The sequence below is a fragment of the Microtus ochrogaster genome, chromosome 19, assembly GCF_000317375.1.
Source record: "Microtus ochrogaster isolate Prairie Vole_2 chromosome 19, MicOch1.0, whole genome shotgun sequence".
In the NCBI taxonomy this organism is placed as follows: Eukaryota; Metazoa; Chordata; class Mammalia; order Rodentia; family Cricetidae; genus Microtus; species Microtus ochrogaster.
Genome location: NC_022021.1, coordinates 56,514,094 through 56,527,058, shown reverse-complemented (window position 1 = coordinate 56,527,058; position 12,965 = coordinate 56,514,094). Strand labels below are relative to the sequence as shown.

The 12,965-nt window shown below is 38.8% G+C and overlaps 1 protein-coding gene across 2 annotated transcripts in view; it reads left to right on the top strand.

Annotated features, from left to right (window-relative positions):
• The window catches only part of Rab3c (RAB3C, member RAS oncogene family), a 194,928-nt gene that overhangs the window by 87,193 nt on the left and 94,770 nt on the right, over positions 1 to 12,965 (top strand). For both annotated transcript variants that reach the window (XM_005356786.3, XM_005356785.2), the window contains exon 3: positions 5,191 to 5,309. In XM_005356786.3, the coding sequence (XP_005356843.1) occupies positions 5,191 to 5,309 (119 nt within the window). The remainder of the gene's footprint in view (positions 1 to 5,190; positions 5,310 to 12,965) is intronic.

The window sequence follows — 12,965 nt, the reverse complement described above, 5'->3', positions numbered from 1 at the left end:
AAGCATCACAAATTGACTGGGCAAAACAACCGGCACTCACTGTCTCAGGCTTCTGGAGGCTGCAAATCTGACTTTGTTATGCAGGGTCTTGCCGGCTAGGACAGCTGATCTTCCCTGCCTGTCTAGACTTTAGAGAGAGCCTGCAGTTCTTGGCATACCCTTTTTTTGCCGGTGCAGTGTTCCAATCCCATTCCATGCTTTTATAACTTTCTTATTCATGTGTACTGTGCTTTGGCTCTATTTTTATTTTAATACCTTTTTTCATTTTTAATTGAGTGTGTGTGTGTGTGTGTGTGTGTGTGTGTGTGTGTGTGTGTGTGTCAGGGGAGGGGGTATGTGCCTGTAGATGCAGGTGTCTTCAGATGCCAGAGGTATCATATCCCCCTGGAGCTGGAGTTCTAGGCACTTGAAGCTTTCTGACATGGCTGTGAGGAATTGAACTTGGGTACATACACTTGAGCAGTATATATTCTTTAGACAAGGAGCCATCTCACCAGCCCCTGTGTCTTCCAATTTCATAAAGACTGTAGTCATGGGAGTAGAAACCACCTGATCTTGTATGATATCACTTATGTTAGATTGCATTGCAAAGACTGTTTTTTTTTTTTTAAAAAAAAAATAAAGTCTCATACAAGGGCCTGGAATGAAAACTCCAAGATAACAAATCTATAACAATCACTGAACTAAAGGACTCCATCTCTCAATAAACTGTCTCTGTCACAATTATAAATCACTATGATGCCTGGTACTTTGCAAATATTTTTCACAATTTTGATCTTTTTTTATTTTTGGAACACTGGTGTTCTGCTTAATAAAGTTCTTTAGTGAGTAAAATCTTGCAGGATTCAAAATCTACCTAGAGTGGATATATGTAATGTATCTTTACCTTCTTTGACTATTAATAAATGCTTATTAGGAATTTATTGGGTAGATGTGTGGATTGATAGTAATATTAAGCTATACTAACATAATTTAATCTTTCTTGATTATTCCAAACAATTCTTTGAGGTAAAAGTGTAGTTACATATTAGTTAAAAGATCACCCCCTGCCTGAATGACTGGATTCTTATTCTATGCTCTTTGTGCTCATTTGGCTACTCATTGGTGAAAGTAGGTTTTATGTCTTAGGTTACAGTGTTCCTACCTTACCCCAATCTCTTAATTTCCCATTGCATTATTATATATGACTTCATTTACTTTAATTAAATTATTTTGACATTCAGTTAATACTAATGAAGTTTGATTTGGTTTCTTCATCTATTAAAAATGCTTGCTTTATCTCTTGCCAGTATTTTCTGTTCTTCAGTCTAAGTGTGTGTGTGTATGTGTGTGTGTGTGTAGATTTTTAATAAATGTATTTTGATTGTAGTTATCTTGCGTTACATTTCTTTGCTAATAGGTCATTCCATTTTCCCTTTAATTTGATATGGAAATAAGCATGGAAAGAAGAAATAAATTGCAGCGTAACCCATACTTTGCAAATGAAAGCTATTTCTATAGTCTTAAAACTCTGCATTATCTCTGCTTGACTTCAGAAAGCTCTGGAAATGCTGTGCATGCAATTAAGAGAGAGTTCTGCTGGGGAAATCACTGAAGGCAAAAACCAAAGATAGAAATGGTCCAGCTCACATTGAAAGAGCTCTTAGTTACGTTTTATCAAGCTGCTATTATTTTCCATCTTGCGGGTCTTTTCTCGACAGATAGTCAAGCATTTGCTACCAAACCCACCATTACATCAAAAAATAACTCCTGAAAACAATATTTGTATAGCAAAATATTTGAACTAACTAAAGATATTCTTTTCCTATAAAGAGAGGAAAAGACTCTGGCTGGAAACATTCCTCATCTCGTAGTCACTTTCCCAGCTACTGTTTTCTCTGGGGGGATTTCCAATCATATATATTTTTTTTTAATCATGAGACGATGACATTTACAGGAAACCAACAGATAGTCCCAGCTGTGAGTAAACCAGGAGGAAGAACAACACTAAGATGTCTGAGCCCAGTGAGGACAGACGCCATTTTGTCCACTATCTTCCAGGCTATTCATGTTTAATTGCTGCAGTGGCACTTGACATTATAAAATATTCCGTTATTTTGAATATAACCTTTTGTCATCATTAGTAAATGTCAAATGTAAAGAATGAAGTGTTTTCCTGCCTTCCTCTTCCCTGTAGAGTGGTAAGAAAATGGCATTAAGTTTGTAATTCTGAAATTGTTTTCAATACCAAAGCCAGCAGGGAGGCAGCTTGGTGTGAGAGTGTTAGACTAGGTTTAATGTTTAAATTCCTCAAATTGTGGAGGGTGAGAATTTTCCTATTTGTGGTTCTTCCTACAGTTGCCATCTTTGATACAATTTCTTGTTCTGCCTGCATGTTTCATTGACAAATACTTCCAAGTGGATTGTGTTTCTGAGCTCAGTCAGAATGATGCTGGAAATCTAGCCCTTTGCTGTGTGTCTTAACTACTATCTGAAGGCTTCTTCTTTCTGCTTCTTTTTTTTCTTTAAAGTTATTTCTCTTTCTTTCCCCCAAGTTTTGTTATGTAGTGATTACTTCAACCCTGTGGTTTCTAGCATCTTCCTGTAACATTTCAAGTATTGTATAATGGAATCCGGATTTTTGCTCTCTCGATGATTAAAAAAAAATGCCACGTTATGAAGCTGAAGCATTTTATGACAACACGGTGTCTTTACCATCACAATAAAAGTACCATCCTGTGAGAAGGGGGCACCATCACCAGAAAAGGTCAGAGAGATGAAGCCACCGTTTTCCAAGACATTTATCAGCAGGCTGTGTTGAAAACACGCTTGACAGGGGTCTGGGTCACCTTTCTCAGTGCCTCCTGTGTGTTTTCAGTTTTCCTCAATGACAAAACGAGAGAAGACCTATGTGTTGTGCAGGGAAGAGAGTTGGCATGGCATCGCCTGCCTGCACCTGTGGTATTCAGTCTATGCCAAGAACGAAAAGAAAGCTGGTTGAAGGTGCTTGACGGTGGGTGGGGGGTGGGAAGTAGGCTGCATTCATACATAATATGTCCCAAACAATACGATGCCAGGGGCAGGTTTTCAATGATCTTGTCTGACTAGTAACAAAGGGTTCTGCTCCCCAGAGAGACAAAATATCCTACCATGTCTTTGATTACCCCTTGCTCTTTAAATATGCTCATCCGGAATTTGGCTCTGTCATTCTGTGTGTGTTCTCATCTTGGTTTCATGGTTACGTTTATTGTTAACTAAATTAAGCTCATGAGTTTCTGAGAACACAGAAAAGCACTCACCATTAGCTTCTTTCTGCCCAGTCAGTTTCAATATTTGTTCCAATTATATGTAGCTGATATCCCAGACACCTACATTTTCCTAATATTTATAAAACATTAAGCAAAGCACAATAAAATACTCAAAATATTTGCCAATAAACTCTTATTATTTGAGAATATAACTTGGACGTTTCTATTTCTGTTGTTATGGTTAGAATATGACTTCTTACTAATTAGCCATTTGCAATTGGAATATATAGTTTTCCTAATGATTTTAATACCACTTTCCCTATTAAAGATATGAATCATTGTTTTCTCTGGCATAATGCAAACATACTTTCTATTATGATTTCCTTTTCTGTTGTTTTCTGCCACTGGAAGTGCCTTCTAAAAGCTTCCTTAATTGCTGTGCATTTGAATGCTCTAATCTGTTTCATCCAAACTTGAACCCTTATTTTCTCTAATAAGATCTTAATCAGACCAGCCTTAGCCTTCTCCAGAGAAGCATGTCTTCTTCTTGGCCTTGTGGAGTCACACTCTCCGCTAAGTTGCTTCTAGTGCCACTTAGACATATCCACTGACCTCCTCTGGTCACTTCCCTCTGACTCTGCAATGGCAGAAGAACATGCCACATAAAGTACTGAAGAACTGTGAACAATCTTATGTTTCTCTCTGCAGTATAGCTGGATGTTAGGATCGAACTGGGAAGATGTCTATGGGGGGAATCCAAAATCCAACATGGACTCCATGAGATCTCAACGCCACTTTGATGGTATGGGAACTTGCTTTTCCCTCAACCAACAAGTTAACTCTCCCTCAAGGCCTTCTCGGTTCTACAGGGATACAGGGTACACTTTGTTTATAAAAGAGGCATCTTAGGGATGAATGAGAAACAGCGTCCATAGTTAAGTTAGAAAGAACGTAGCTTATGTTCAAAACGCCAGGTTTCTAGAGAGTTTATAAAAGGAGAAACAGCTAAGCATCATCTCCAAAGATTGGGGGAAATGGGAAAGCCAATTAGAAATGATGCTTTCAATCCTAAGAGAACAGAGAAGGAGCCATAGGGTGAGCCGAGGAATCAGCTCTTCCTGCACAGTGTCGAGAATAGGCAGTTCCTTTAGATGATTTTCATGTCTCAGAGTCCTGATTTCACTGCCGCATGCCGTGCCTTGTGCAGATAGTACTCCCTTCTACAACCTTAAATTGGCGCTGATGTCTCAGGAATAAAACCTTGCCCTTGTCATTCATTAGCCCCTGTTTGCATCCTATGCTGTATGAACAGATCTGGAACCCCAAAGTACTTAGCTTTAGAAGGGTTTAATATACAAAGGATTAGATACTTGTCCATGACCCCCAACCTTAGGACAGAAGAGCAGGAATTCAAGCTCACATTTGCTCCTCCAGCTCAGACATTAAAGAAGGTGTTTTATTGTCATCTCATAGCCAATTAAGCTGACACTGAACTGTAACCTCCTTCAAAGTAGGAACATGTTCCTTTTGTTCTCACACCAGCTGGTATTCACGGACAGCCAATTTATAAAGGCATCGCGTTGGAGCTGAGGTATCCCTCTAACTTAAAAGTATGTCAAGAGTCACCAATTTCAGATTGGTCTAATTTTTTCTTTTGTATAGCTTTATGCTGGTTGGTATGGAGTAAACTTTGATCTTCATTCATACAAAAAAGAAGAAAAAAAGGAAAGAAGGAAGGAAGGAAGAATGAAGGGAGGGAGGAAAAGAAGGAGGGAGAAATTGTTCAGAGTACTGCAGAGCTGACTTGTGAGCATCAATAGGAAAAGTGAAACTAAGAAAGAAACATCTGTACATTATCCACGCACCATTTTGGCTGATGTTGTAACTGCTCTAGAAATTATTAAGCACTTCCCCAAATTATGTTGCCTCATTTATGACAGGATGTCACTGTTTTGTTCATTAGGACACAGCAGGCCAGGAAAGATACAGGACCATCACCACAGCCTATTATCGAGGGGCCATGGGCTTCATTTTAATGTATGACATCACAAATGAAGAATCCTTCAATGCCGTACAAGATTGGTAAGTTACTGCCATTATAAATGGTGATTGTCTTCTATTTGAAAATTTATTCCTCCCACAGCAGTGGCTATGGGACAATGTCTTATGTGTGTTTATCATGAACTACAATCCTACTTGTGCCCTGAGGCAAAGAAAAGTTGGTCATGCTCACAGCCACTGTCACATGATTTGAGAAGTTGTTTTGGTGACTTTTCTATTTTATTCACTTTGGTGTTTTGTATCCAATGAATTTTCCTTGTATAGAATTGAGTGTATTGCTAAAATGTAAATAAAATTTGGAAGTTTATTGACCTAATGTAGGAATGTAGAAACTAAGGTTGGTGGACCTTGGCTCACAACTTGTTCTTTAAATAAAACTTTATCAGAACACAGGCAAGATCATTTGTTTATTCTCTGTGATGCCTTCACACAAAAGCCAAGGTGAGTAGCAGGATCCATGTGGCTTGCAGAGCCCAAAAGATTTCTCTCTGAACATTTGGAAGAGATCTTCCCTTATCCTTTTTTTCTAGTACTTTTGTTAAATATATTATTCAAACCGGAGCATTTGAAAGGACTTAGGACACAAGGTCAGACCCAGACCCTTTGTGACTTATAGCTTCATCAATCCCTGTGAAAATACTTGTATCCATAACGAGTGTGATGTGCAGTAGGGGGCTTTCTGTTATGAGTTCTTTTTCTGGCTTCCCAGAATAGATAGAATTCAGAGCATGTCATGAATTCTAGCGCAGGGCTGAAAAGAACGGGAATTTTGTGGAAAGAACCATAATGGAGTTCCTAGTTTCCAGGGATGGCTGAGCAGATACCACATATAAATGCTAAATAGTCACAGTTCATTTTCTGTAAGATGCATCAGACAAAGACTGAGCAGTGGTGGCACACATCTTTAATCCCAGCACTTGGAAGGCAGAGACAAGCGGATCTCTGTGAGTTCGAGACCAGCCTGGTCTATAGGAGCTAGTTACAGGTCAGGCTTCAAAGCTACAGAGAAATCGTGTCTCAAAAAAATCAAAGAGAGAGACGGGGGTTATAAATTATCAAAAGTCAACTTTAGAACTTAAATGAAAAACAATTATCCTCCACTAAGAAGCATAGAAGGCTTATAGAACCTCTCTGTAGTGCATTGGCTATTGTGAAAATGAAAGTTCTCAAATTAACCCATAACTTTAAGGTTAAATACCAGCAAATCTGTCACAAAATGGAATGGGCACTAAAGTCCAGAGACGGCCACATCTGTATTCAGAGTTAAGAGTTTTGATTTAAAAAAACAAACAAATGAACAAACAAAAAAATCAGCATCAAGGACCACACAGTGAACAGTTGTGTGATATCTGGTTAATTTGTATTCACAGCTTCAGTTCACATGTCATCCTACAAAGAGCTATTGACTGCTCGGCTAGAAATACTGAGACCTGTGTATGGATACAGAAAGTGTTCACACTGACGTTTTCATACATCAGCATTATGGTACTGTTTGTACATAGCTCCTCTTGTCCACCTGTTTCAACATGAATTATTTCACCACCAAGAGACCATATAGTGATATACTGGGATCATTAAAAAGAAATGCCAGTAACACCAGGAGCCACACGGTCAACACTGATAGCTCTACTACCAACAGGATGCAGGAATGATCAGTGTCTACCTCTCTGAGCATCCCTCTGCGATCAGTCAGTCAAGTATCATCATGCTAATGTTTAGATTTTCTCATGTGTCAGGAGATTCATATTACCTCCTCTGCCTCTACCTCAAATTTCTCTGGACAACTCTAGTGTCCCCCCATCCTTCTGAGGTTCTGTTTCCTGTTTCTGAAAGACATATTTTCCAAATTACTTTTCTCTCTCTGATCCCTCCTGCCAGGTACAGTGACATTATCCTGTGTCCTGTTCTTGGTCATTTTATTGACTTCACTAGATTCATTTAATCACTAAATCAGATGGTTTCCAAACTTAAATGTCTGGCCTTGGTATGTAAACTGCGATTGCATTTCCAAGTACTCAAAATATTTATGTCGCCTAGATCTTCTTCTAGTTCCTTGAAGTCATTTATCTTCACTGGAGACTGTTCACCTTCCTGACAAAATTCTTGCTTGTTGCAATAGAATGCATCATTCCAGATTGACCATGAATGTAGCTCTGATTTTCATTATCTGGATCTGGCACAGCTCATGTATATTCGTGTATTTAACATGGGAATCATTTGACATGTCTACTGCCTTTCCCTTCCTTCTTTGGTCACCCTCATTTAGTTTCTTATTGTTATATTTTATCCCTATCCTTAATGGAAGCTTCAAATGTTCTTGATTTACATTTCTTTCTGTCTCAATCCATTCTACTACCCCTTGGCTGCTTGTAGGTTCTTCCAAAGAGCATGATTTTTAAGTTTATGGAAGATCCCTGTCCAAAAGCCATGGGTCACCATTGTCGCCTGAGTTGGAACTTTCCCAGGCGGCTTTTTCAGACACAGCACCTCAGATGCTGCTGTAATTCTAACATTGTTTCTTTTTGTTCTAGAGAAAAGCTGAAACCACTCTTTTTGGATCCTCACCCAAACAACCCAAATTTTCCACATTTTTCTTTTGTGTCTCTTTTGAATTTACATACATTTTCCTATAGCTCCCTGTTCCATCTGACTCCAGGCAGCTAGATTTCTCCAAAACTGAAGAATCAAGAAAGTCCATTGGAAAACCAGTACTATTTTACTCATTTTTCTTATACCCACAGTTACATAACTAGTCATCTATTGGGAACTTATTTATTTATTTATTTTGGTGTTCATTTAACCAGTAGTTACTGAGTGTCTATCCTGACAGCTGTAGGCCAGACATGTCTATGCTAATATTTGCTGTCTTACTGGATCTGCCATAGCCCAGTTATATGATTCAGGTTTAGCATCTTGTTCTTTTGATTATCATAGCACAAGACCCAATAATTTTGACTTTCTGACACCTCTCAAATACATTTCTTTCCGTTCTCTCTATTCTCATTGACTTAATTCAAACTGTCGTTTAGGGACTTTCTATCTCGTCTCTATCTATCTTATTTTAAAATGCTTTCAGTAATTTCTCATGCCCTGTGATAATGGTTATGGAAGCACAAGTAAATCACAATGAAGCTTTTACGGCTATTAATCTATGCTCCATGCTGGACCCACTAAACTAAATTTCCCATGAGAAATGTGAACATAACTGTCTTCTAATTTCCACGAGTGATTCTGAAGTCCGTTTCTCACCAAGACCATTGGTTTGCAATGAAATCCAAAGCCGCCCCATTGGCATCATCTCCTAACACTCTTCTCTTTGTATTCTGTGCTTCCACCAGACAGATCTTTCATCAGTTTTCGATGTCTGATGCATCTGCTACATCTGCTCTTCTGCCTAGAATATCTTCTCTTGTGACAGTCTGGAATTTTAAGTTCCTTCCAAGCCATGCCCAAATGCTAACTCTTCTCCACAGCTTTACAATACACCTCTACCCTCTTCCTACCCCATCTCTGCTCACAGCGGGCAGTGTTACCCTCACCCTCACTTCTACAGCTATGTTATACTTGCGCTTCCCACCAAACACACAGATAACTGTTAGGGGAAACTACTTGATCATTTCCCAGCTGCCCAGACTCCCAAAATAATCACACAGAAATCTGAATTAATTGCAATACTGTTTGACCAATAGCTTAAGCATATTTCTGGCTAATTCAATCTTAAATTAACCCATTTCTATTAATCTGTGTATCACCATGTGGTTTTGGCTTACCGGCAAGGTTCCAGTGGGCTCTGGCGGAGGTGTCTCTGTCTCCTGTGGACAGCTGCATGGCTTCTCACTGATCCGGCCTTCTTTCTCCCAGCATTCAGTTTAGTTTTCCCACCTAGCTCTATTCTGCCCTATCACAGGCCAAAGTATCTTCTTTATTTGTTGACCAATAAAAGCAACACCTATACGGAAGGACTTCCCACACCAGATAACCTACAGACTGTTGTCATCTGAGTACACTTGTCTAAAAATTAGGTTGTGAATATGTTCATTTTCCCCAGTACTAAATACAGGAAATGCAATATGTTTTCTTATATTATTCTAACATGTAAATTTTGGCAAAATGCTTATACTAGTCAGGCAGTGGTGGTGCACACCTTTAATCCCAGCACTCAGAAAGCAGAGGTAGGTGGATCTCTGTGAGTTCAAAGACAATCTAGTCTACAGAGAAAATCCCAGAACAACCAGAGCTACACAGGGAGACCCTGTCTTGAAAAACCAAAAAATAAAAAATACATATACTAAAATTTACCATCTTAATTATTCTGCAGTGAACATTACAGTTCAGTTGTATTAAATGCATTAATTTTGCTGTGCAGCCATTCCTGCCCTCCACCTCCAAAACTCATTTCAACTTGTCAAGCTAATATTTGTTTCCCTAGACTTTTGGTTTTCCCAGCTCTCAAAACCACCATTCTACTTCTCAACATTGTTATTGTGACTTTGAATTTTCTGGTAGAATTTTATTGATGACTTATTAATGTGCTTTCTTTAGTTTTGCCAGATTGCCCAGTTTTGTAAAATTAACACAAAGCAAAGTTCACCCTGAGCGCAAATATAAAATTACCTAGTGTTTATAAAATTTCAAAAATGACATGATAAACTAAACACAATGGGTGTACACAATGTAGTTAATGAAGCAGAGACTAAGTCTTAAGAATCAGAAGAGGATATTTGTTCAAATTTGACCTAGAGACTGGGAGGAAGAGCCTGCATGCTAATACTTCATTAGTATAAAGGAAGTAGAATTCAGAAGAAGGAAATGGCTGTTCAGTCATATTACAAGAGCAAAAACTTTTTGGTGAAATGTATGTAATATAGTTAAAATATAGACAGGTGCTTGGATCCCCTTGCTCAAATTTGCAGTTTCATATTAGGTGCAATGGGACTACCAGTTTGGTTTGTTTGCTTTGGGGTTGGTTTGGTTTGGTTTGTTGGTTTTTCGAGAGAAGTTTTCTCTGTAGCTTCGGAGCCTGTCCTGGAACTTGCTCTGTAGACCAGGCTGGCTTCGAACTCACAGAGATCCGCCTGCCTCTACCTCCGGAGTGCTAAGATTAAAGGCCTGACTAGAGCTACCGGTTTTTAAAAAAAGTATTTTATTTCTATTCTTTCACTGAAATTTTTGTTAAGAAATAAATGAATGAGTGGTTATATCGTCACAGAAAAATAGGGTCCCCATTAAAACTGCTCGCCACCCTTGGAGAGATTTTTGGATGGCTTGTGTTTAGAGCATCCTCTGGGTCTCAGGTAGGTCTTGTCCCCAAGAATGCCGAGATTCTTATAGAAGTCTGGTGCTGTACTTGCGGCACCGCCCTACCTCACTGTGTGTTTTAATTTGTCTTGGAAATGCACCACATTCGTGACTTTAAGTGTGACATGGACCACAGGATGCACTATTTCTTCTTAGAGAATGTCTTAGGTTTGCAGTTCCCACCCTCATCTTATTTATTTACATTCTCCGTTTGATGACACAGTGCAGAACTATAAATATAAGGGGTTCTTTTTCAGGCAGGAAATCTGGAGAGCAGATTGATTTTTTTCAGCACCAGACTGAGGATAAAAGTCCAACACCATCCTCCCACCAGTTCTAAATAATTCTTTCTGTGAAGTTTGGATACCCTGCAGATGTCCTAGAACCAGAATGCAATGTCACTTCCAACGTTATCTTCCTCTGCAGTTTGCTCTTCTCCTTCTTTGCCTCCCAAACATATCTATCAGTCAATCTTAAGGTGATGATGTATTAATATAAAAACATTTTCACTTGAATTAACAACTAAGATCCAGTGAGCGGCTGCTACGATTTGCTTCACAACCACTCATTCTTCTTGAATGCTCTTTTCAGCTTTTAAATCTTTTCTGCCACAGTGCAGAAGGGACAGTGGCAGAACTGAGGCAAGATGTCTGACCTTCAGCTTTTACCACAGCCCCACGCTGGACCTCCATGAACAACAGCAGCAATGACGGCTGCCATTTTTATTGTCTATCTGACTCATCAGTAAAACTTTCCTTATGCGTGTACCCCAACTTAAAAACTCAAGTTGTACTTAGAAGATAAAGGACTGCCTAATCAATTCATGACCCATTTCAGATCAAACAGCATCAAAACCCAAATAACAATTCCCTTGATTGTATTTGGTTTGTTAATTAACACCTGCTAAAACTTGGGTGTTTCATCTTAGTTTCTTAGATCTCATATCAAGCCCTTCAAAAGAAGTTGTGTTTTTATATCTTAAATTGAATATTGAAATGCAGTCTTTTCTCTTTACTCATAATTATTCCACACAGGGTTACTATGCTTGAATTAACAAATTATCACTGAATTGTCTCATAACAGTACTAGCATGATGAAAAATTCCACGATTATAGCATTTTGCCAAATATCGCAAACCATGGCTTATGTGTGTTTCTATCAAAAAGACATTTTATTTAACATATATATTTTTATAATGCTGACATTGAACTCATGACCAATGTGCTGTCTATGACTCATGCCTGGAAAAACCTTATCTAACACACATATTTTCTCTGTAAGATACACCAGAGCCTTGTGGTTCTCAGAAACCCAAGGAGTATTTTAGCAAGGACCACTTTAGACAATAAAGTCACACAAATACACACAAAATCACACAAAACATATAAACTATGGCAACAAATAATAATGTGGAAGGTGCTCATGTTTATAGTGTAAGTGCTGAAACAAGACAACAGTGTGGCCCTGCTCACTGTCAGCTAAAATGGTGTGCCACAGATGACTCAGAGCTGCTGGCCACCACCTCAAAGCCATAGTAATGATAACCAACAGGATTTTCATAACCTTCATACTTCCTGCCATCTATATTAGCTTGGGAGGGCTGCTGTAACAGAGTACCACAAGATGAGTGGTTTAAACAGAAAAAAAAATGTGTTATATAAGATCTTTCATAAGTTTGGTCATCTCTGTCTGGAGAGGTTGTGGAAATGTGAAAAAGGGGGACATTGCTCCAGGAACCGGGTCACTGGGAACTGGTACTTGGAAATATCTTGTCATTTTCTGCTTCCTGTCTTATTTTATGTTTTCCGGCTAAATGTGAGTGAACTACTCTGCTCTGCGCAAGCTCCTGAATCTGTGATGTTCTCCCCGGGCATACAAGGTCATAGCCATATTGGATGAGCTCCACCCTAAGGGCATCATGTTAATTTGATCATTCTATTTCTAAATTAAGTTAAAGACTTTTTCTAAATTAAGTTACATTTACAGGTATCGAGAGTATAACTTGTGCATCATATTTAGAGGTTCAGTAAGGAAACAATTGAACTCAACACACTGCTGCTCCCTGACTATGCCATCACCTTTTCCTACCTGGATTCATGAAACAATCTAACTTGACTTCTGGCTTCTACTACTGTCTGGTCTCCAAAATGTTCCAGAACAGCAACTGCAGTGAGATGTTCAAAAAACAAATTGAATGAGGTCATTCCTCTGATCCAATCTTCAACCCATCTCCCCTCTCCTACACTAAGCCCAAGTCTCCACAACCTTACCCTCCCTTTCACCAGACTTAACCAGCATTCTCCTTATCTGTGTGTTTGTCTATCCATGCTCGCTTTTTTTTTTTTTTTTTTTGAGACAGGGTTTCTCTGTAGCTTTTTT